This window comes from Falco peregrinus, chromosome 2 (genome assembly GCF_023634155.1).
Source record: "Falco peregrinus isolate bFalPer1 chromosome 2, bFalPer1.pri, whole genome shotgun sequence".
Taxonomy (NCBI): Eukaryota; Metazoa; Chordata; class Aves; order Falconiformes; family Falconidae; genus Falco; species Falco peregrinus.
The window spans coordinates 22,655,141-22,680,155 of record NC_073722.1 but is presented as its reverse complement, the minus strand read 5'-3'; the positions used below and the strand labels follow the sequence as shown (position 1 = coordinate 22,680,155).

Here is a 25,015-nt window from a genome sequence, read left to right as displayed (position 1 = left end):
CACCTAAGTCAAACTAACAGGCTGACAACAGCTAGGACAAGCCAAGAATCAGGAAACCTAAGTTTCAGGGTCAAGAAATGTCAATGGAACTTAAAACTGCATGCAACAGGGACATTTGTAAAGCTGTATTTACTAGAAGCATGAATTTTAAAATGCTCTCCCTCCATCCTACCCCATACCAATCCCGCTGCGCTGGCAAAATCCCCAGGATGAACACAGCTGTGCCAACGTAAGAGACTTTTTCCTAGATCATTTTATGTCATTTGGTAAGGTGATTTCCCCTCTGCTAGTGAAGAGGAGGCTATGAGGCAGATCTACTTCTTGTCAAAGAGAGCTCTGAGATTTGGAAGTATAGCCACAGGTCACTTTTGAAGTGTTGGGGGATATTTGTTTGTCTTTTTTTTTCTTTTTTTAAATAAATAAGGTCTGCTGCCAAGCTCTGTTTAATTTGGTTAGAATTACAGATAACATTTTTACTGGAGAAGAAGGTCTAAAGCAGGGGTCCTCAAACTACAGCTCGCGGGCCGGATACGGCGCACCAGGGTCCTCAGTCCTGCCCCCGATATTTACAGAACCCCCCCGCTCCACCACCTACCCCCTGCCGCGGGTTGGGGGGCGACCCAAGCAGCCGCAGATGACTGCCTGCCACTTCATCTGCACACCGGCCCCCTGTTTAAAAAGTTTGAGGACCCCTGGTCTAAAGTGTAGTCAGCTGTAGGGATCAAACCACGAACAAGGTATCCTTTAATGCTACATATCAAGTAATCACACAGCTGCATGTTTTACACTAGGGTAGGAGTTTGGGTGCTTTGGGAGGCCTAATGGCTATGCTGAATAAATGGTGAGGGGATAAAAAAAATTACTTACCAAACCAAGCCTGTTGCTCTCCTTGGACTTCTATAGCCAACCCAAAGTCCGCTAGTTTTACTGCTGCTCCCTTGGATTTGCTAGCTAGAAGTAAGTTCTCAGGCTTTATTCAGAGAGAGAAAAAAATTGAGATGAAAAGATAAGTAAATATATTTTATATGGGATTTCACTTTTTTTTTAATTATGGTGGTCTGGAAAAGAACAAATACTTAAAGGAGTGAAAAAGAGAAAAACCCCCTGCGTTTTCTCCATGAAATACCAAAAAATGCACTTTCCATTCCTACTTGGAAAGAAGCACCAGGCCTGTAAACAGCCGTCACAATCCCATGACAGCATGACTAAGGACAGCATGCAGATCTACCAGAGGAGAATGGTCATATGGAGCTGCGACACCTGTTTGTGTGATAGGACAATTCAGAGACTCCTAAGAGCTCACTACTAGAAAAATGCTGCAGAAAAACCCCAAAAGAGATGTATTCTTTAATTACTAGGCTAACCTATGCAGTTTGCAGGATCAGGCATCTATAACTGTCAAACATAAACATGTTTTGCATGACAGCCTAACAACAGCAGACATATTACTGTATTTGTATTTAGAGGGCAGGTGTATTTACATTGCAAATCTTTCAGCAAAAACAGTATGCCCACTTTTTTGCTTGTAGAGAACCTATTACAAGTAAGAATGGAAGTTTGAAAAAGTTCCCACTTCTGTTATTTTTTAGGGCACGTTGGTCACATCCGAAATCAAATGCTACAGTACACTCACACAATTAAAAGGATTTGAACAAAACAATGGTGTTCATTTTACTGTTGATAACATATTCTTTTAACTTAATTTAGCAAATACATCAAATGCAAATTGTCCAAAGACAACTTTATTCTATGAACCTTAACTTTTTTTTTAAAAAAAACCTTACACAATACTGTAGAATTCAACAGGTTATTTCAGAGAACTGTGACCTCTATAGCATTTTCTTGCCATTCCTTTGTTTTCTATCTCCATTACTTTGAAAGAAGGTTTCATTCTACATTTACAATATAACAAACCCTCACTTTCAAGGGTATTGCTGTGACTCTTCCAAAAACAATTTTTGTAGTGATCTATCACAAGACAATTCACTATATCCAGTCTGGGACTGGGGACCCAATCCTGCAAACTCTTAAGTGAGTATTTTGTTTTAAACCCAGAAGCAATCATAGTTTTCCAAGGGACTATTTATGTGATTACAGTTAATCCCATGCAGGTACAGAGCTTGGATACAATTAAAGATCATAAGCTTCTTTCAGTAAAGGCTATCTTTAATACATCTGTCAAGTATGCAGCAAAATATGCTTGAGCCTAATTAAGACCTAAACCGCTGTGATACTTCTATTAATTAACAACACAACTGGCCCTGACAAACTGTAGTTTAACGGTGGGTTTTTTTTTCCCCTCTCACCAAACTGTAAAGGAACATTTTTTCAGCAATTTACAAACACCATTCTGTCACTTACCCCTTGTTGCTACGTCATAGAAAAGACAGGTTTAAAAACCTTTCATCAATAGTTACTTGATGAATCTTCTAATTCCACATGTTCTTAAAATTGAGATTAAGGTCTCTCAGAACAAAATACAATCTTTATATTCACTTAAATGATCAGAAACCACTTTGACTACATTATGTCAAACACCGACTGAATAGCTTGAGGACTCTTCTTTAGTTCATCAACACCAATTTAAGCAATGTCACACTGCCCGTCAGTTAACTATGCTGATTGCAACGTACAGGCACTCAGTTCTTGAAGGTTTCCCATCAGAGCGAGAGAAGTTTACAGTAATTACTGCCCGAAATGCACTTCTATAAACCTCTTAAAGCAATGGATGATCCTACTCGGTTGTGACCTTCAGCAAGCCAAAAGCAGTGAAATGCTTCACCCTCTTGGTTGAAACACAAGCACTAACCTACCAAGCACACCATTTTGAAACATGTGATGCCATTCAAAATTTCCATTCAAAAGTTTTGTGCTGCTGGGTTTTTTCTGGTTTGTTCGCCCGCCTTGGGATATTTTTTTTTCATTACAGTACATGTCCTTACCATGCCAATCAAAGTGCTCTGCAGAAATACCATTGTCATAGGTGAGTATGTTTCAACAGAAGCTGAAGCAGATTTCCTGATTTACTCATATGCCAAAGCCAACAGCCTTTTGGGCAATGCTGTGTGGGACTATGCACTCAAACAACATGCAGCTGTCATTTCAGGATGACGAGCGGCATACTGGATAATTATCATGCATTAATGTAGAATGACTGCAATTACTTGGAAAACATTAACAGCCTAGTGTGGGCCCCTCAGGACTCGTACTTTGGATTCAATAGTGTCACCTTGTGTTACCAGCAGACTGGCTGCAGTCAAGCATGTAGAATGGCAGTATTAACTACTAAAATTACTTAAAATAATGTGATTTATGCCTTATTTTTCCAAAGGTCTTTGGTTCTTCGAGATCAAGTACTTAAGCCTCTGTGTACTCTTCCTTGAATATAACTAGAGCATTCACTTTGGGGGTGTGGGGGAATGCAAAAAGGTCATAATCGTAAGAGTTTCACAAAAGCAGCAATGCTGCTGACTTCCAAGATCTAGAATAACTATACGGAAGTGCACTTCTACCATCTGTTAAAGACAAACTGCCACTAACAGGTTAATTTCTTTCTGGAAAAAAAAAGATTTTTTTTTTTTCCCTAGGATCCACCACCATTCTGACTTACACTAAGGATTACAAATGGAGCAGCAACAAGCACTTCTGCAGGTCATAAGAGGCTGCAAAAGCTTCTCTATTTGCTACTAAATTACGCTAAAAGAGAAGTTAAATAAAGTAAGATTGCCCAAAATCTCCTCTTCTTGCTCCCCTGCCCACCCCCAACCACGTCATCAAATTGTGGTCTGAGTCATCGGGAAAAAAATCCATCAAGTTTTGCAGTTTAAGGATCCTTGCTAGGACACAACCATCTTCTACATGTCTTGTAGACATGGTCCTGGGCCTCGGCATCTTCTTTTCAGTATGGGGAGTTCTGCCAGGATTTCATCACTGTCTTTCATTTCACTCTTTGTTTTTTTTTTTCATTTGTCACAAAGTAGTAAGTGCAGAAGGATCGTTTTCTGCCTCCTGAAGTTTTCACTTTCAGAAATGAAACTGGGTACTACAGCTTGGCAGAAACAGTTTTTCTCACACCGTTTTTCCAATTCATCCTGGATTTACCAGAGTAAGAAATCCACACATGGTTTGGAGCAGGGAACATCTGGATTTAATGCATTTCCAAAGAAAAGGTTAGTTTGTGTGAATGTATGAAAAGCACTAGAGAGCATTCCTTATTCTTTCAGCTTGCACAGCCAGAATCCTTTTTTTTTTTTTTTTTTTTTTTTAATTATTTTTCATGCTAGAAGCATAGTACTGCATGTTCAGTGAGGACAGGAATCGCTGGAGCGGCTGGACAAATCTGACATCCTTTCATTTAAACTTGTTGCATGTTATCTGGCTGCCATGGAATTTTTATGGATTGGAGAGACTTGTCAGTCTCTTGTTGTTCAACCGCAACACAGGAAAATCCAGAAGCGCAAAGTCCGTAGAGAGTTTTGTGTATCTGTCTCTGAAATCCATCATGCTCTCTGAGCTTTCAGAGCGTAACCCTTTATGTTCCAATAGGACAACAATAGAGACAACGATAGGACAACAAATTCAGACAATGACAGTTGTTTCCTTGGGAGTGAAGGATGGCAAAAAAGATGACGCCATTTTGATTCCAATGTTATTACTAATGATAACCACTAAAAAGCTCCTATCCTGGGAGGAAATTCCTGCTCCCCATAACTCACTCAGAAAGGAAAGTAAGAGACAAAGCAGCTGTGCCAGAAGGAATTAGTGTGTTTCACTGCCTTAGCCCACATACTGTTTTTTCTCTGCCTCTGTAAAGGATCTGACATTTCAGATGGTGCACTTCCATTTGATTTCAAAATAAAGTCTTCTTTCACCTGAGGATCCTGAAGTCCAAGTACCCAAATTAAGTCCTCTCCTTTATCCACAAGGATACTTTACTACCAGCTTTGAGACGGACTTGTCTCTCTGAGCTTCCCAGTAAAAGAAAAATGATCTCTGCTCGTTTCCTTCAGTGCTTTAAATGCAGAGAGCATTTCTGCAGCTGACATCTCCAGCCATGTGGACATATAGATGGTTAAGAAAGAGATAATGCTCTTCTCAACACAAGAGCTTTCTTTCTGAAGCCTCTATCCCGACGCTACTGTTTGTCCGGAAGGAACTTGACTCCCTCAGGTGATCTTGGTGAGAAAACTGTAGAAATTCCCACTTTCTAAAGATGTGCTGTAGCCCAGTCATCATCTGGAGGACAGAGAGGTCTTTGTGCCAGCAATCTAACAGCAGCTGGCCTTTTGTCACTAAAATGCATGACATGCAAATGCTAGCGTGCTTCCCAGAAGCACTCCAAGTTACGCTGATGTGAGATGGAAAGTTCCCCCCACGCCCTGCCCCAGAAGCCCTGTATGACAAGAGAGAAGAATTGTGTATTCAATGAATACACCAAATGCTCGAAAAGCGACTGCTGTTCTCCCTGGTACCCACAGCAGGTGCCAGCTGACTGGCGGCTGTCTTCGCAGCCCAGATCTGGCCAGCTAGGTGTTGGCAAGCCTTTAGCAGATTTTCTCCAGTGAATGCTAGCAGTTCATTCTTGTGCACAGGTGAAGGAGGGGGGGAAAAAAGGGAGGGGGACAGAAACCCGTTTACATGTCCACTGATCAAGGCTCTGTTGCGCTAGGGTTGGCTGCTCTCCGCTGTGGCACGGCGCGGCGGAGGCTGCAGCGGCTCCGGCTAGGAGGGCTCGGCGGGGCAGCAGCACTCACCTTGAGGTCGCGATGGACTACGCCCATCTGATGGCAGTGTAGCACAGCCTCCAGGATCTGCTGAATGCAATGACTGCATGCAAACACCAGGGGCGCGTGTTAGTTCCAAGCGTGCACCGCCCGCCCGCACGCCCGCAGCCAGGCACGGGGCGGCGGCGCGGGGCCGGCGGCAGCAGCGGGGCGGGGGCGGCGGGGCCGGGGCCGGGGCCGGGGCCGGGCCGTGCCGTACCGTGCCGTGCCGTGCCGTGCCGGGATCCCCGCTCCGCCCCGCGCCACCGCCCCGCGCCGCTCAGAGCACGACGGCCTCAGGCTGCGCCGCTGCGGGACCCCGCACGGCAAGGGGCCAGCCTCGCAGGCATGCCTCAGCTCGGCTGCCTTCTTTGCTTGCAATTTAAGTTATTATGGTTTTTAATGCGAATTTTGTAAAAGGAAAACTGTCGTGAAAGCACATGGATTTTGCCAATAATTCGCCGATGAGGTTGTATTCAATCTTTGGCACCCTCTGCACTTTCCCCTCCTGTCATTACTGACAGCTCTCTCAGAGGCATTACAAATTGTTGCGGCCATCAATGTAAGGAAAAACCCCGCTCCAAGGCCAAGCGAGGTGTTTTAGGTAAATCATTAACTTCTCGCGGTCCAATTCAGCCCGCAATTAGCATCACTTGCCTGAGGGTTCGTCATACTCTAATGCAGCAGTGTGCGACCGGTTGTTCTGCTACTGCAACCCAGGGTCTCAGAACAGAAGTGGCGTTTAAATCTGCAAGCTGACATACATCACAGCCAAAGTTCACCTCCATGTGCGTACACAGCGATACATGGACAACCTTAATAGAATACCAGACACGTTCGATCGACAGCATGGGATAAATCCAGCGCCTTGGAAGGAGACAGGTTTTTTGGCAACCATTCCCCCTTTTGCCATGATGTATATTAGGCCTGTAGACTTGCAAACTGGAAAGAGGCATCATGCATTATTTGTTCGTCTAGTTGTTTTGAGGGTGAGTAGGATAGGCAAGGGAACATCGCAGACAACCCACCCTCTGCCCCTACCCAGCGGAAAAAAAACCCCCAAACTCTTACATCCAATTGATGGGCACCAGATACTGACCTTCAGGTCTCTGTGAACTATGCCATTTAGATGACAATGATTAACACTTTCTAGAATCTGCTGTATACAATGACTGCAAAGATACAAGGGCAGAATGGAAGGGAGAACATTTTAAAGGCACATAATCACATTAAATACAAAATAAAATAAAACTCAAAAAAAAAAAAAAAAAAAGAACAAAAACAGTATTACACCTCCTGACAAGTCTTGATTGCACACTGAACTGGAACAAAACAATGTTGAATATAGAGATATTTCCAGCTCTAACACATCCAAAAACAAAACCGAAAAACCCAAAACCAAAACAAAACAAAAAGAAAAAAAGAAAAGAAAAAAACCCAAACAAACCAAGAAAGACATTTGACATGGAACGTATGACACCTATGAGACAGAATTATTAGATAGTATTTTCATTCAGCAGCATGGAAGCTTTTTCCAGTTTCCAAAAACTGCTACAGGAAAAATAAAGTTAAGGCAATAAAACAATTAGTGATATATTTTGGTTTTTTAAATTTTTTACAGTGAAGTTAGCATTCCAACGAGTACTGAAACAAGAAAATGCTCAGAAATTAAATGGTATACAGAAAACAAATTAAACAAAAAAAGTCAAAAGCCAAGGAAAAGCAAAACATTTCTCATTTTGAATCTAATGGTTTCTTAAAAATTATTAGTAGAATAAAAGCCAAGTCATTCAAAAAGGTGGCATGCATTTTCATTTAAAATATCATCAAGTGCTAGTTTAGGAGTCACTCATGAAATGGAAATCCACATTAAAATGTAAACAAATGTTTTATTTTGGTGCTTTAAATGATTTAATTAGCACCTATTTTTCCATGCCCAGGTTTGCAAGTTTTGGCCAGCCTACAATGCCAAAAAGCACAACTACAGTATTCATGTTTTAGAGCACTGGAACTTTTTTAGATGTTTTTTGGCACCACAAGAGCTTATAAATTTGTTTTTAAAGATATCCTTGTGGCAGGAGTTAGTGACTGTAAGTAACACACAGCAGTCAAGGGCCAAGGATTTGATACAGCTCATCCAAAATGTTTTTGACCATGGAATTCAGAAGGAATGGTCATAAATCAGTAACCGGAGCCCAAGCCTGAAAACCCTTTCTTATGCAAGTAGCACACAACTCACTGAAACTGACTGCTTGTATGAGTAAAGACTACTTGCATGAGTAAGGGCTTGCAGGAACAGAGCAGTGTTACAGTCTCAACATATGCATCTGTCAAGTCCATTAACTATTTCTATAGGGATACACACACACACACGCACTATATATATAGATATATATATACACACACACACATGAATATATATATATATATAAAAATACAGAGATGCATGGTAACGACATATTCCACATATTTGGTCACCTTTTTACTGAATATATAAAGTGCATATATATATCCTATATATATATATACACACACACATGCAGAGCCCCTTCCAATATGTCATAACTTTAGAACAGAAAAAAATCATTGCAATTTTTCTTTTGAAATCACAACTATCTCAAAAACACACAATGACACCATATGCTGGCCTTTGGCATCAATATTAGAAAATTTGATAGAATCACAGCAGGCAAAAAGTAATTCAAAATTTTTTTTTAAACATAGCTCCTCTCCTTCTACCCCACCTAAAGTACTGATTCTGTTCTCTTCTGCAGTGTGTTTTTCTAGGTGTTCCACATTTCAAGGCTTAAAAGTGATGATATTTCTACCATTCCTACAGAAGTTAGTAAGAGCAATAAACAGTGGAAGCTTCCTAATAGTCAGGGTAAGTTCCTTGTTCATTATTATCCTACTTCTGTTGTTTGGGGCACTTAATGCTTTCAGGTCATCTGCCAATTAATTCCTAATGTGAAAGAGTAACTGAAAATTATATTCACTAAAAACATGCGGTGGTGTGTGACTATGGACACACAAAATCATGAGGCTTCTTTTAATTTATTTTGAGATAAATTTTCTGTTGAGAGTGTAGTGGTAGAACATATTTTCTTTAAAGTAATTGACCACAATGTTTAAGATTCGTAATTATAAAAGAATATTTAAGATTTATTATTGTATGAGGGCAAACAGATTGAGATGAAAAAATGGCCCTGATACTTTATGTCAGCATGCAAATTATGATAATCGTCAACTTATTCTTCAAGTTTTTCAACAAGCACTTGCAGAAAATTGCTGGAGATTTTGTATTTGAGCTCAGACTATGAGATGCACAGTATAATTGCTTATTGATGAAACACAGCAAAAATGTTTAAATATAAAAAGGAAATTAGTACTTCTGGACTGAGAACAAAAATTATACTTAATGTAAAATTCTTTCAAGACCAACATGTATCTCAAACTTTGATCAGCCAGTGTAATAATCCCTAACTGATAGAGCTGAAATGTTATGTCCAGTTTGCAGAGGAGAAAACTGGGTAATATTTTAAATACTTCACAAGTTTACTTTAACAAACTGAGGTCCAGTTTTGGCTTTTTCAGATCAGCAGACGTCAAGACTTCATACGAGTTCTCTACCACAGAGTCATGAGCTCAAAACACCAAATAGTGCCCTTCCAAGGCAAAGAGAACTCTATGAGAAATCCTAGAGTCTCACAGACTGTGCTAGCCAAACTGATGCCAAACACCATGAGAGATTTAAGTAACTATCCTAGAATTATTAAAGGTGACATTAGAAAAACAAGTGACTTACCTGGCATCTGCTTCACTATAATATTCTCTTGCGACTATATCTTCAAACAATTCACCCCCAGTGACTCTGTTAGAAAAAGCAAGATGGGAAAGGAGATTTCAGAAGTGAAAATGTGTACCTTAAATTAACTTGACAGGGAGAAGTCAGAGAAGAATAACTGAAATATTTGTACAGAAATGCAAGAGGTCTTGACCAGCAAGGTGAAGGAGCTGAAGTGGAAGGTTTGTCCATCCAAATCATTGTGTGAATAAGGAGGATGCAGTGGAAGAGCAATGATAATGAAAAAATAAAGGCAAAGAGCAGCAGCTTATTGGGCAAGATGCCATACATCAGTTAAGGATGTCAAAAGTAACGATAAAACTACAAGAATAAAGGGAACTGATCAACCAGGAAAATTGTGGATCAAGTTCAGAACAGTTCAGGATCAACTGAGAACTGTAACCTCAGACAGACGTAAGAAAGGAAAATACAATAATGCCAAAAAGGGAAAAAGGCCTTTATGGGTAGGTCAAAACACAACAGAGGGGTACCCATCTGCCAGGGTGGCTTGCTTTTTGTGCTTTTGCTAGAAAGATTACTCAGTTGGAAGGAGAGCATCAGGAGAAGCAAGACTACCTTAATCAGTTCAATGGCAGATTTTTTTTTCCTAGATAATTTTCAGTTACCTTTGTCAAGAAAGTAGGAATAGGTTAGTGAAAGCTCCACAAAATATTTTAAGAAGCTTCAACAGTATAAGGGAAGAACTGTATGATCCAGAGGACCTTTAACAGAAGCAACTGTGCCTGGTTGCATACTCACTGTACAACCAGTGGTTTAATAGTAGGAAGTAGTAAAAAGAAAGAAAGCTGTGCTGTTAAACCCCAAAGATGACAGTCCAGAATGAGTCACCAGCAGGATGCTACCACAGTCTTGGAATGCATGTGAAATAAGGTGGCAGCAATGTCCTTACATACAGCAGTGAACCCCCTCCTCATATTGTACACAGTTCTGGTAATGTACCTTCAGAAAAGGTAACTGAAACAGCAATATGGGCAGAAAAATTGCTACTAGGCTGTCCTTTCACTTACTCATCATACCTTCTTGGAGAAGCAGTCAGTTTAGCTTGGCAAAACAAAGTTTAAGAGGGATGAAAAGAAATACTGAAGATAAAGAGCATTAACCATCTTCTCCATAGAGGAGAGCTGTAAGGGACAATATTGGTACAATAATAAATAAGCATATGATACCTGTGAATAAATACAAGGTTAAAATCATGCAGAGTTTTCTAACCACCATAAACCTGGTGTAATTATATGGTTTTTGGTAAAGTAACTGAGACAGGCACTCTAGTTTTAAGGTGAAGATTGATGAGCTTTTAGATGAAATCATAGAACTTGGCTGCCTGTGTCAACAAGAGCATGGACTCAAAGAAAAAGGAAGACTTTTCCTATACTATACTCATCATTTCTCTTTTATGGAATACACTGTCATACTTTCACAGCTAAATACAAATCTTCATGTATTCATGTGCTGTACTGAATGGTTGAAAACAGATGCAAGCCTTGGAAATGCACAAAATGTGAGGTATCCAAGTGCACAGCCTAACCAGAGCACCTAAACACATCCTCAACAGACAGGCTGCACATGTTAGTCTGATTCCTGCTTTCCAAAACCTTAATCCTACTGATATGCCCACATAAATAATTCCTAGATGGGACATCAATGTTCCTGTTTCATTACTGTTTATGAATGTAGTGAATTTTCATATAGCATATTATATTCTAAATTCCCAAACGTAAAAGCTAGTGGGCTACAAGATGCTTAAAGATCAAGATGCTTTAAAATCTATACTACAACAAATACAATTATTATTAAATACAATTAAGTTTAACAGGATTAAAAAAATAAAAAGTGAGAATACTTGGAATCTTCAGAAACTTAACATTCATTTGCAAATTGCCATACTAACACTTATAGTGTTACAAAATTGTTCCAGTCATTCAGTCACATTCGATGATGACAGAAATGACCTGCTCAACCAGCAGCATAGCTCCTTTCTTTGAGAAAGCCAGTTAAAGAACTTTATTTTCAGGTTTCCATTTACATTTGGGTTACATCATCCTTTCTCTGAGTTATACCTCACTGACATCCCTTTCAGGTAACAGAATGCTATTTTGTACAAAAGTCTGCAATCAAATCTGGAGGTGGTACAATAGCTGGTTGCTCATCTGTATTCTTTCTTTTTGTCTTCTACCTTCCAGAAACTGGCTTTGGTTGCTGTAACACAAAATGTTTGATTGATATATATTTTGACATTCTTTGATACCTCATTTTTGCATATATATTTGTCTACCACAGTTCTGGTAAAGAGGAATAATTCTCACTTTGTGATGAATGAAAAAACAAAACATCCTTTGATCTTATTCTTCCCTAAAACACTTTATTTTTGATCCAAGGAAAAAAAAAAAAAAAAAAAGCTGCTGTCATCAAAGTGCATTTCAGTGGGAGAGAACATCGAGCTGATGCTTGTTCTTCTCAAGCACAGAGAAAAAAAGGGATATGCAGTCTTATTTGCTGACACTATACACTTCCTTGGCATTTGTAACTGTTGTTAAACAATGAAAAAATAAAAGCAGGAACAGAGCAGGTGGATTTCACTGACAACCAACCAAGTAGCAAAAAATTCCCATGCTCTGTCATTCTGAAGGATACATTAGGAATAATTGTCAGAAGACAGCTAAATGGCCATAATGAAGGAAGGTAGCGCTAGGGACTAAGAGAGGCCAGAACTCACCTGTATTTTCTGAGCCTCTGACTCCAAGAAGATAGTTATAGCCATGTAAGTGGCCTTTGCTCATCGAGCGTGCATGAGCAATGTGCCCTTGCAGCAAAAAATGTCAACTGCATCACGATATAGGACAGCTAGCAGGTTGAAGGAAGCAATTCTTCCCTTGCATTTGGCACTCGTGAGATCACACCTGCAGTACTATGTTCCGTTTTGGCTGCCCAGTTCACGAATGGCATTGCCATAATGCACTGTGTCTAATGGAGGGCCACCAAAATGTGTAGGAGTTGGAGGCATGCGGAGAGACAGACAACTAGGGTTCTTCACTGTTAAGACAGGAAAGCTCAGGGGAGATTGTACTGTTGTCAACAGTTCTTTGGGTAGATACACAGAAACACCATGAAAGGCAACGCACAAGCCGAAACACTGGAAATACCAAATAGATTTAAGATTTCTTCTTCCTTTATTCTGATTATTTACTATGCATTTGCTGCTCAAAGAGGTTGTGGAATTTCCAACCCTGAAGATGTTCCAACCTTGACAAATCCCAGTGCCATTTGATTCAAGAAGGGGGTTAGACCAGATAATCTCTAGGGATCTTTACCAACCTATGTTATCCGCTGATTTTATAAAGAAAGAATAGAGCAGTTACCAATATACTTATTTTTATACTCCATACAGTTTAATACTAAAATGGCTACAAAGCATTCTACTCTTTATTAGAAGTCATTTTGTTAGGTGGGTTTCTCCCCCCTGTATGTTTAATTATGAAACACGATGGCTAGGGAGGGACCTGAGACATCTATCACGAATACCAACTACACACATAGATCCTTAGTTACAAGGTCGTCCTTGCCTAGCGAAGGCCAAGACCCAAAATGCAAGTGTGATGCATTCTTTGGAGAATGCATGACTCTGTTACCAAGTAGGAGCACCAAAGTGCCTTACATGGAGAGGGGTGCCAAAATTGTCACTCTTGAAGGTTTTGCTGATCAACAGAAATGCTTGGGCTGATCTCTGAAATCAAATCACACAAATAAATGAAAATAGAGGACTGACTTACAGTTTGGCTGCTGCTTCTATGAAACTTGTATTTTTTCCCTAGGCTAAAATAATGAAAAACTGATACATTGTACCATTCGGGTGGGGCAGCAGTCATACAGATTCTAGTCTGTGTACTTAAATTAGAAGGCAACTACCAGCATAGTTAAGATCTACAAATATATCCAGGTAGGCTATAAACAATATAAGTGAAGACTGTAAAGCAGGGGATAAAAAGTAAAAAAACCCAACCAAACAAAAAAACCCAAACCAAAACAAACCACAAATAACTTTGGTCAGTTGCTATAAAGCTACATGAACAGCTGCCAAGCTACTTTCTCCCCACAAGATGAAAATGGGAAGTAAATCAATCTCAGTGCCTTTCTGATACAGATTTATTGTTGACTTCAGTGAAGTCCTGTTTCATGACAGGACTACATGCTATGAGCTCCAGCAACTTTCAGGGTACAAAGTAAAAGCCACTGGTTCTCACAGATTATTATTGTTATTTCATAATTTTCTGAAGAGTGTACTAAAATGGCCACAAATAAAGCACATGGGTTTGTTTAAACAAAAGAAGTACAATCAGCATGTAGAAAGACCAACACCCTCTGCACCAGGTATGTCTTTCAGAAAAACTGCAGAGAGGGGGAAGCAGGAAGATTCCACCTACAAAGGATGCTATTTCTATTTACCCCTCGGAAGAGGTACATTAAGAAGCCATTTGTAACTGCTTCATTGAACTGACTTTCTACACTCACTAAAACAAATTACTGCATTTACAGCGTTAAATGCCACAGTCTGTTGTTGCAAACATTTGTAACGACTTCATGTACCATATTCGATTGATTAGGAAAATTTACAAATACAAGATTTTTAAAAGGAATACCCAAGTTAGCAAAACTAGCTAAAAAAGGCTCTGCTGATGATCACACTGGCGTTGTTTCCTCCTACCTTACATTTCTTATTTCCTAAACTGCTTTCATAATGAAGGTGCAAGGAAGCAGTCTTACAAAATTACAGTGGACATACACTTTTTACATTTATCTGTGACCTTTCTACTTCCAAAAAAGAAAGGTTCAGGCACTTAGCCTAGGCAAATGTTGTTCTGCAATTACATTTGGGGGGTTTGGGGCTACTTTTGTTTCTTCTACTCGGTACAGTCCCTCTGCTTGGAATTCAACAGCAATACCAGGATTCTTAACGTACCAATTGTTGCTTCTCATGACATCCATTAAAACGGGAGACACTGAAAAAAGAGAATCTCATTGACTTGCACAAGAGAGTCTTCAAGTGCTACAGCTGTTTCCATTCAGATACAGCAATTAATACTGACGGAATTGATTGGATTTGAACTCATCTAACATCATTAACAGTGAAGAAAATCTCATTCGTGCTTAGCAACTGAAATGGGCTGACAGAAAGATGCAAATCCTAACTACAGTTGCCTTAACTAATATGGGAAGAGGAGTAAAAAGCTTCAAGTCCATTACTAATCTTACTATGCACATTTTATTAATCTGCAAATCATTTCATTATCTCTAGTGAGTGAAACATAAGAGAAGGAAGTCCTTTGCTTGGGAGAAGTATCACAGAAGGCTATCTTAGTTAATTTTCTAAAAGATGTAGGACATACTGGTAGATCAGCAAGACGCCTCTATTCCTTGGCAGTGACATCAACAAGACCGGGAAAATCACTGCTTTGCCTAGTCAAGTGCAAAACAACTTTTTTTTTTTTTTTTCCAGAATGATACTGCCATGACACAGACATGGGGAGTCAACAACCAAAGACAGATTTTATATTTTTTAAAAAAGTATGTGTGTATGTGTATATATATATATATATACATATATATGATAGGTCAATACTTTGGTACATCTGTTTCTCTCCTGTGGAGGGCTTCTTACAGCAACACCCCAACACTGCATTTTTTCAGCAAGCACACCTTTCATAGTTCAATGTCCAGTTTCCACATGGATTTTCAAAGATGTGCACCTTCCCATTTTGACATTAGAACTCTTCACCCAAACGTACGCCTGTAACAGAGTACCTTAATCTTTTTATTCCTTAATCTCTTTTATTTTTCCTCCAGACATAAGCGCAGCTATCGCTGAGGTATACAGAGTGAAGCAACAAACTTCTCCTTCAGATTGCAGACATCTCTATCACATTAAATCAAAAGAGATTATTAGAAATTCAAAATAGAAAGTGACAATGATTGGTTTTCTCTGTTCACAGAAAACCCAGTCTTCCTCTCCACTTTCTTATGTGGGATGCAGTCTACAAGAAATTTCTAAAGAAACAGTTGAACTGAATCCCACACAGTCTGAAAGAAATCATTAAGATAATGACACAATGGTGTGCGTGGGTGGAGTGACAGTGTTACACCACAGTCAGGCTCCTGTTGAATAAAAATAAAATAAATAAAAGCATGTACTTGGCCTTCATATTAAGGAAGTACATGAGGTACCTTTTCTTGTGGCAGCAGTTTTGCGTACGTTTAAGCAAGCCACTAACCCACATATTTTAACTGCATTAAAAGATGATGTTTCACTAATAAATAGTACTAGGGAGCATTAAAGCATTAAAGAAGTAACTTACATCTAAATGAAAAATTAACTGTCAAAAGCTATCCTTATTGTTTAGGCAAAAGTTCTTCAAGAATGAAACACGTTGCTTTTCCAAAGATAACTATCAGTCGGTACAGTCACTACCTCTACCATTTAGACTTTAGTTCTTTTTTGCAGAATAATTCATTTTGAGAAAAGAACCAAGCCACATGATCCAAACATAAAACACTGTATATACATGTTGAAGAACTCTTTTCTTTGAAGAGGATGAAAACAAAAGCCATGCAGACTTTCCAAATGAACAGCATATGTCTGTGTCTGTTCCCATGTTTGTCCTGAATGGGACTGATGGGAAACAGAGGAAGCTCCTTCCAGCCAGTGCAGAATGCTTCCTGCAGAATCTAGTTTTCTGCCAAGATGGTATCTCTGGATTAAGTATTAATTTTTATTGCAGAATACAGGCTTCTATTTGTTCTGTTACTATCAAGATATAGATAGTGGTATCTACAACTTTAAGTTCTTCAAATGCCTTCTAGTTCACATTACAATCGTAATCTCCTGAGATATGTCTGGCATTATATATTGAATTTAAGGCACAAGCAGCCTAACTGCAATTACAGTAGGCCATAGTTTCTAACAGTACAGTAGTACAACAAAAAAATAAAAATGCCGCCAGTTTATAAAAGGGATATTGTCCCTAGAAAGAGGAACTCTGCACGCACTTCTTGGAAATGTTCAGTATTCAATTTTTTTTCCATTTCCACATAGAAAGATTTCCTTTGTAGTCCTTAAAAAAACCGGTGAAATAAACCCCAGTGCATGTCAGAGAACAAGTACACATGTTGTGCCCTAGAGCCATTACCAAGTCAGAGCAGTTACCTGGGATATATACAAATCAGATATATCTTCCTGTTGAGCCCAGTTAGGATTTGAGTACTGAATGCCTTCACTGCAGATAGACTATTTAGTATTTTTGCATTGCTAGTCTGAAACCAAGTCTTGAAGAAGCCTTCACAGATTTCTTTAAAAAAATTAAGTCAGAAAATAAACCAGAACGTAACCTGAACATGAAAGCACAAAACTGACTGGGGAAGATCTAGGTTTTAATTTACCTATGCTGAAGGCAAGTATTTCAGTTAGTATGCTTAGAAATGAGCTCTTCCACATTTCTAGGGGAAATAACACATTCTCATTCCAACCAGCAAAACCACACCAGGCCTAAGAAAGCTCAGGGGCAGGAGGGGGGGTGAGGCAAGTGCGTTGTTTGTCAAAAACATAAACTGCCCTGGAAAAATTTGCAGTTGAAATAAGATAATTTTACGTAATTAAGTCAGTTTTGAAAGACAATTTCTAATCATTCATGTTTTCCCATGCCCAGAACCAAAAGCACTAACTTTTTGAGTGGAGAAGTTTGCCTGTCCCTGGGAAGAGTGAAGAACATCAGTGTCTCTTTTCAAGTTAAAAGTCTGAGACACATACTTTGTGCTGTCACCATCCCTTCTTCCACTGAACAGCCTTATCTAGAGGAAACAAGCTCCACATAATGCACAGTCACTACCTGAACAACTCACAAGACTCAAATTCCTGATGCAAAATGGGAATTAAGTAGGAAACTTCCTTTTTATATGCTGGGCATTTTATATTTTGAATGGTGTCAAAATGAAACATTCTATGTATCAGCAAGATATGAATCAGGAATAAAGTACTGAAAGAGTCATTCCCTCTAGGAAACTCAGGCTTACCTTTCAATCCAGCGATGGGGATTTTCTGTAGAGAAACTATTGTTCCACGTGTTTTTTTTATGTTTCCTTTACAGAGAACTGGCTCCCAGCAAATTATTTTTTCTGAGTCGTATGTTTGCTTAGCTTTGGCAGATATCATGCAACTCTTACTTACATACCTAGATTTTACATTAAAATCCACTTCAGCAGTGGCCCCACTTATTCCAAGTTTTTAATATGGAATTCTTACAGTAACATTTATAAATCAGCTCTTCCATATGCAAATGACCAGCTATGTTAGTGTCCTTCCAGCTCAGTTTACATCTGTTTATCCAACTCACTGCACCAGAATCATGCATTTATCTTGTGAGTTTGAATTTACATCTAAAAGTTTGAATAACGCATCCCCAACATGCTAAATATATGCAAAACACATACTTACAAGTCAAAGACTAAGTAATGGAATCCTTCTTCTGATATGCTGTCATGAAGCCGCACTATTGAAAGGGGGAAAAAAAAAAAAGATAAAACACCAGTCATCTTTTCCATGTCTTTAATGTCTCTCTTTGATTTTGGGGGAGAAGGGAGGATTATAATTCTACTGTAGAGCTGGTATTGCATCTGTGTCTGTTCTCATCTGTCTTTGGTTTTGTTGTTTGCTTTTTGGTTTGCTTTTTTATTATCTACCTTCAAAACAGTCTTTTTCAACAGGTAAGATAAACAAAAAGACTGTACATGCAGCTCATTGTACACTTATTTTTAAAGGAGCTCTGCTTTTGCTATGTCACAGTCATTTCCTACCACCTCCTGCATGTATGGGCACATACACACACGCTGTACCTTGCCTTTGTCCTTCATGCTGAATCATGACTTAACAAGTACTAAAAGCTCAGGCAGACTTCATCTTAACATACTGTATTAATATGATTCAACTCCCTTTTTCCTAGGCAGAACCTCCAATCAATCTTTTAAAAAGCATACACAGGAGTCCCCAGTCAATGGACTTTTATTATCTTGAAACAGTACTCAATCTCATACAACTATTTTCTCAGCAGTATTACATCCTGAAAGTTGTAAACAAAACATGATGAGAAAAGAAAAAGGCACGATTAATCACAGATTTCAGCAGAAAAACTTTAAGGGCTATGTTAACAAATTCCATAATCGGAAAACAGATGCTGATTTTGAAAGAGAAAGCACCACTGCAAACTAAAAGCATTTGCCTCTACTAAAATAAATGGGGTCAAGAAGGGAATAAGTTATATTCCTGCTCATATTTCTATTACATAGAAAGATATATTTCCCTCTAATCTTCTTACCTGCCATCCACTTCAACCACATGAATGGTGAAGAGTCACAAAGACAGAGATCTCCTGGCAGACTAATGCCCACCAAGCCATGCTGAACTTCTACAATGGCAGCCAACAGCATGGCTGAAAGACTAAAGGGAAGGGACTGGGACTACCCACCACCCGGCTGTGGGTGCTCAGCCAGACCTACAGACAGCAAGGGTGGGCAGGAGGAGAAAAGGAGCGAGCACCTGGAGGTGTGCCAGCTGAGCAAGGTAACTGCCTCTCATTAAATCACTGTGAAGAGCGATTTCCTGAAAGATGTAAGATGCATGAGAGGACTTGCCAGAAGCAAAAGGATGCAATGTCTAGAAAACAGTCATTAGCTTTTCCAGTGCTTGTCACAGCTGACAGACTTACAGCATCCTAATGATTAAAACCCCATGTCATGTTGACATACACCTATATATCCATAACTAACGTTTTCCCCAAAAACGCATTAGTCATCTGCAGAACCTTCATTCTGAATGTTAAGAATTTAAGTCACATCGTGGTAGAACTATGAATTAAGTCCTGTGTTTTTTCTTAACCACTTTAAATGAAATGGCAATTTCCAAAGCTAATTTTTCCACAATACATGAAGCTTTGTCAGTAATTTGATCCAAATCATTAACAGTTATAGAATCAAATAAAAAAATCAGGGTACCCTAGGAACTGCTTCATGTTCAAAACTGAGCTGATGAAGGAAGTGTAAAAGAAAGTGATTTGCAGATTTCCCCTGATTATAGCTTTATGTACTAACCATTTTTTATAAAATACATGACATTTTAAAAAAAACCAAATAAACATTACTTTTTTTACTTAATAATATTTAGCCCAGGGAAACATCTTGTGTTTACACAACACTGAAGAGAAAACCATGTCTTGGCTGACTCACTGTCCAGAGCTCGTGATGATTCAGAAGAGCCAAGTAGGTCTAAATCAGAATTTGTGGTTTTGGCTGGTTCTATATTCTAGGTTTGTCTGAGTTTGTACAAAATGCAAGCCTTGAACATAAAAGACCAAGGTAACAGTTTGCTGCCAAAAAAAAGTCCCACAAAAACTCAAAATCAACTTACTTTCTTGTTGTGTTGCTCGAGTTGAGATTTCAATAACCCCAAATGTCTGGTCTTTAAAGCAAACCAAATGTGAGATGCGCACCAAATACTAGCCTAGAACAGTATCCTGAAATTTCTAGCTAGAACAGAGACCCCTAAAACATCTGGCTTTAAAGTACACTACTTTGTACAGTAGCGTCAAAGATACTACCCATGAATGAGTGCTCAGAAATGGGATTTAATTACAGACCTTTGGCTATGTCACAGAGATGCAACATAATCCTAAAAGTAAATTTTGGAGTGCAGCAAGTACATTTTGCATATACCTCTCTGAAAAAGTTTTAAACTTTGCAAGATTTAATACATAGCTATAGTGTTTGATAGAAACTGCCTGTCTGTTCCTGAAACAGATTAGTAAGAACTCAAAGCATGTTTTTTTCTGTGAACACTTTTTTAATTCAAAGCAGCATTCCCCTCCTCACTGCTCGCAGTGCTAGTAGCATTCTATTCAAACAGGCTGAAGCCTTCATATTCGATTTCTCATATCGTGTATGGATATTGAGAGCTCCCAAATACAGTTCTGGTGAGACAGAGTATTTGCTGCCAACCGCTTTCAAAGAGCTCTGAAGCATGTAAAACAACCCAGATTTCTGACACATCTTTAGGGAATTGAAACACTGTATTAAATCTTAAAATTTAGAAATGAAATCCACCTTTAAGGTATTACTTTGGTATTAAAACCAGACAGTCTTGGCTGGAGCTTGTGGCTACAAAACAGTAAAAAGCCTGTGTTCATATGCATACTTACTCAGGTTTTGCGGTTCACTTCTGCTGCAGTGTGTATATGCTAGCAACCAGCTGAATCAAAGGACTGTATTCTTTAATTACTGCTGTATTTTTTAAACACAGAATGACCTTCTTACATGCATTTATGAGAAGGTCATCTCCTAAGTAAGAATGAAGTCAACATGAACCTACAGTCATTAAGGCACCCTTTTAAAACTGTGACCTTGAAGAGACCAAGGTCACAGGAAAAGATAAGCTGCATTTCATTGCCTTTGGTTCAAGGCTGTACAAAACCCCTTAACCTCTTTCTCTCTCTTTTTTCTTTTTTTCTTTTTCTTTTTTTTTTTTAAATAATCATGCCTACCACTCGTACTGCTAGGAATAGCCATATTTCTGCCTGCGATAAATACTTTGTATTTATACAAAGCAAACAGACGCTATTACAGCTATTACATATAGGTATCAGCAGCTCTGTACAGAATAGTAGCATATTCCTAACATGTCGTAGAAGAGAAGTACCTTGCCCGACAGCACACAGCATATCAAAACTAGAGCCAAGAGTACAAGTTTTATCTTGGGTAGAGGCATCTGTCACATCCCTGTTAATAAGCAGACCAGCATGGCACCATGTGAAGGGGCTTCTCAAGCTCTGCTACCTGCCTGAAACAGGAGGTGCTCCTGCTTTGTCACACCCTTTCCTAGAAGAGGGCTTCTTTGTTTGGTGTTGCCACAGAACCATAGCTCCCTTCTGACTCAAAAAGGGTTGCAACTTGAGACTATGTTTTTTTCTCAGCCGGGTGATGCCATTTCCTTACCAGCCAAACTCTAGTCTGACATGTCCATGGGGGAATCTTCTTCAAGGATCGCATTCATTGTTTTTCTTTCCTCCCAAATGTCTGAATCATAGAAGTGAGACGGGACAAATCCTTCTCTGAATCAGGATCACATGCCCCTGATTGTCTGTGAAAAGGAAAACAGGCTGAGGCAGCCAGAGAAGATCAAAACTGCCTTTTGGCAAGTGCTTATGTTGGCTTCTTCAGTCAGTTCAGATACAGTGTTATGCCAGTAAATCTGCTAGGTGAAAATCCCAAATAACCACGGGCAAAGGCAAAGAATCTGTGGTGAAGACAAGACAGCTGGACAATCCAGAGCAAAGGGCACATGACAGCACAGAGGCAAGTAAAGTATTGCCCAGACTTTGCTACTGCGTTTTGCATGCAACTCAGCTGGGAAAGACAAGGGATGTCGGGATGACAATTTGAGAAGCTATTCACAAGTTTAAGAGGTGATTCACTACACAAAGTATTCGTGTATTCACCACAAGTATATATAGTTCTTTGCACACACGTATCACGTGCACACAGGCACGACAAACCAAAAAGCAGCAATTACAAAGATTATTCATCCAGTATGAGAACCCCCATCAGTAACCCACACAATTCCTGCTTCTGCAGAGACACATCAGTAGAAACAGTTCCATTTTTCTTTTCTGAAAAGATTACAGTTAGACCTCATCATTATTAATTGGAGTTGTTTCACGAGTGCTGCCATGAGCAAACACATCGTATGGTGGAAAGGACACAAGAGTAATTACTTCTCTCCTCCCGCCTGCTGTAGCACTGTGGTCGTTCTCCTCCAGTGGGTTACAGAGGAGGCGCTTAACCACCTGTGACAACAAAGTTGTTGCTCTTCAGCAAACCACTGAAAATGCCTGACAGGAATCCAGGGAGCACACAGCTCGCTCTTTTGGAAAAATACTATAAGCCCACAACAGATCAGAAATATCCCTTTGGGTTCAGCACTGATTTTCCTCTGAAATACTTCCCAATCATGACTCTGCGATAATCATTACAATAATTTAAGGGAGAACTCCTACTAGCTTTATTAGCTTGATATTTATCCATTAGTGCGGCCGAGCTCCAATTAGACTGACAAGTAAAATGATCTCCTTTATATGGCTTTTTGTGTTAACTATAGTGTTTTGTGTCTATTTTTCAGAAAACGGCTTGGTATAATGGATAAGCAACCTTAATATCTCCTTTCGGAATTTCTGCCTTTAAAGAAAAAAAAATAATCAAAATAATAGTGTTCCGCATACTTTCAATGAAAATCCAATTCTTCCAGGTATGGAAACAAGTCAAACAGTAAAGTCAGATAAAAGTTCTTCAGGGTAAAGATACTAACCCTATCTAAACTATTGCCTAAAATATTTATTTTTGCAAAATTGCTGAATGATAATTTGGATGAATTTGTATTTCACATCTGGATTAGTTCACATTACAAAGACAAAACATCTGAGAAGTCTGAACTTCAAACAGAAGTCACGGTCCAGGTCAGTACAGCAGCTGCACAAATGTGCACCAAGATGTCAACCTGTCAGAGTGTCAGTTTATTAGGGAAGACTCTCTCTGTGCCATCCCATTCATTGTGTTTATTAATAGAGCATAGAAAGGGATAGTGTAGTTAATGATAATGTAGTTAAAAGACACTCATTTTCCCTTTGGTGCTAAAGAGTAAGATCTATGGACTTACAGAGGCATTGATTGTGTAACTCTGTGAAGCTACATGTCTCAAAGTAGTGCACTGCTAGAAAGCTATAGGGGTCATTTGTCAGTAGTACAGGTTTAAAATGGGTTTGAAAGTCACAAAAGTATATGTTGTATTTGCTGAACTATGCAAATTATTTCTTCCAGTTCCTGCCTTCCTGCTAGAAGAGTGAAAAAGGGACTTAAGTGCTTTCCCTCTATGTTCATTTCCAAAAGTGTATTAGAAGTATTTATGCAGATCTTACGCAGATCACTTATTAGAAAAAAAGAACTTTAAAAAATGAACTTAATTACTTAATAGAAAGAACTTAATGGAATGACTTAATCTTAGGTTTTCTATGAATGGCTATCTGCCTGCCACTAGGTATGGGGTAAGCTGTTGCATTTGTAAATAAAGAGGTAAAACAAAAAACCTCAAGTCACTGAAAAGGTGTAACTATGTATTTTTGAGTAATATTTGAACCACTCAATTTTATGTTTCAGAACACTTGCCTACAAGCATCTTCTGCTCTCTCATCTCTGACAAATAATGCCTCATGGTCAGCAAAGATGTTTGGCTAAGAAGTGGATGATCTGTAGTGGCTTAGCAACTGTTAGGATACAGATCTTCCTGCAAAGTCACCCTTTGTCATCTTTCCTGTTCTACTAAATAAACCAAGCTGATGAGGGAAGAAAATAAAAGCTACTGCTAGATCTTCACCAGAAACTCAAAAGGATGCCAGTGCAGAAGTCATTACAGAAGTGCCAAGAACAAAGTCAAAGTTCATCCTTACAGCTTTTAGTCTGGATCCCAAGCTAAACATGATAAACACAGAACTGCATATGGGAACAGAGCTGCAGATACGAAAGCTTGTGAACCTATGCTCAGGAGCGCTGCTGTTTGCACTGACCAGACATTGCTTCCTTCAAAAAACATTTTCACCGCAGCCTCATTCTCTATGCCTCAATGCTCCACGTTTTTCCACCACTGTCACTACTTCCTCTCTTTTGATGCCTGGTATAAATAATCCGTGCTGAGCAACCAAACTCCCTAAATCAGTGGTGCACAACAGTCATGGCTACAGCCTCCATACATAAACACAGTAAAAAACAACCCTGCTCAAGCCTATGCTGTAGTTACTGCTGTGGCTACAGCTCCTGTTTTGTGCAGCTTAGATACTTCTTTGAAAGCAACTGGTTGTAAATATCAGTCAAACTTAGTAAGAAAGCTGGATAAATACTCAGGTGCTCTGCACTGAATCTCTGCTACCACTAACAGATCAAAGCCCAGTGTATAAGTCAGGTAGCTAAAAGCTGATTCGTGACCACAGAAGAGGCCGTGTGGATAGACCCCCTGCATGGGGTGAAACAGTTGGCAGCTGCATGGAGCACAGGTCCTCTCATCTGCTGCGGCACAAGATGAGGGATGCCCAAGTCACAGAGCAGAACTTAGCTCTTGCCACCGTTGATAAGCAATGTGCAGGGAAGTGTCCCTTTGTCCCTGCTCACATTTCAGGAGCTGAGAGTCAGAAATTTAAATTAAAAAGGAGCTGAGATTGCTTCTTATGCTTATACTTCCTCATATACAATACTATTCTTCTGAGACCATGAGAGCCTGAGGGGGCTCTCTATAATAAAGCTGCTCAGTAACAGT

The 25,015-nt window shown here is 39.3% G+C and overlaps 1 protein-coding gene and 1 long non-coding RNA gene across 15 annotated transcripts in view; one reads left to right on the top strand and one right to left on the bottom strand.

Annotated features, from left to right (window-relative positions):
- The window catches only part of CAMK2D (calcium/calmodulin dependent protein kinase II delta), a 209,037-nt gene that overhangs the window by 99,325 nt on the left and 84,697 nt on the right, over positions 1–25,015 (bottom strand). For 9 of the 14 annotated variants that reach the window (XM_055796075.1, XM_055796068.1, XM_055796062.1 and 6 more), the window contains 4 exons: positions 18,107–18,161; positions 9,568–9,633; positions 6,862–6,934; positions 868–970 (listed from right to left, as the gene is read on the bottom strand). In XM_055796075.1, the coding sequence (XP_055652050.1) occupies positions 868–970; positions 6,862–6,934; positions 9,568–9,633; positions 18,107–18,161 (297 nt within the window). Of the gene's footprint in view, positions 1–867; positions 971–5,753; positions 5,827–6,419; positions 6,833–6,861; positions 6,935–9,567; positions 9,634–18,106; positions 18,162–25,015 lie in introns of those variants that run through there. The other 5 variants (XM_055796063.1, XM_055796065.1, XM_055796070.1 and 2 more) reach the window with 2 other exon arrangements.
- Positions 3,350–4,258, top strand: LOC129783832 (uncharacterized). Its single transcript, XR_008745811.1, has 2 exons — positions 3,350–3,996; positions 4,063–4,258. It is a non-coding gene; the product is annotated as an uncharacterized LOC129783832 (long non-coding RNA).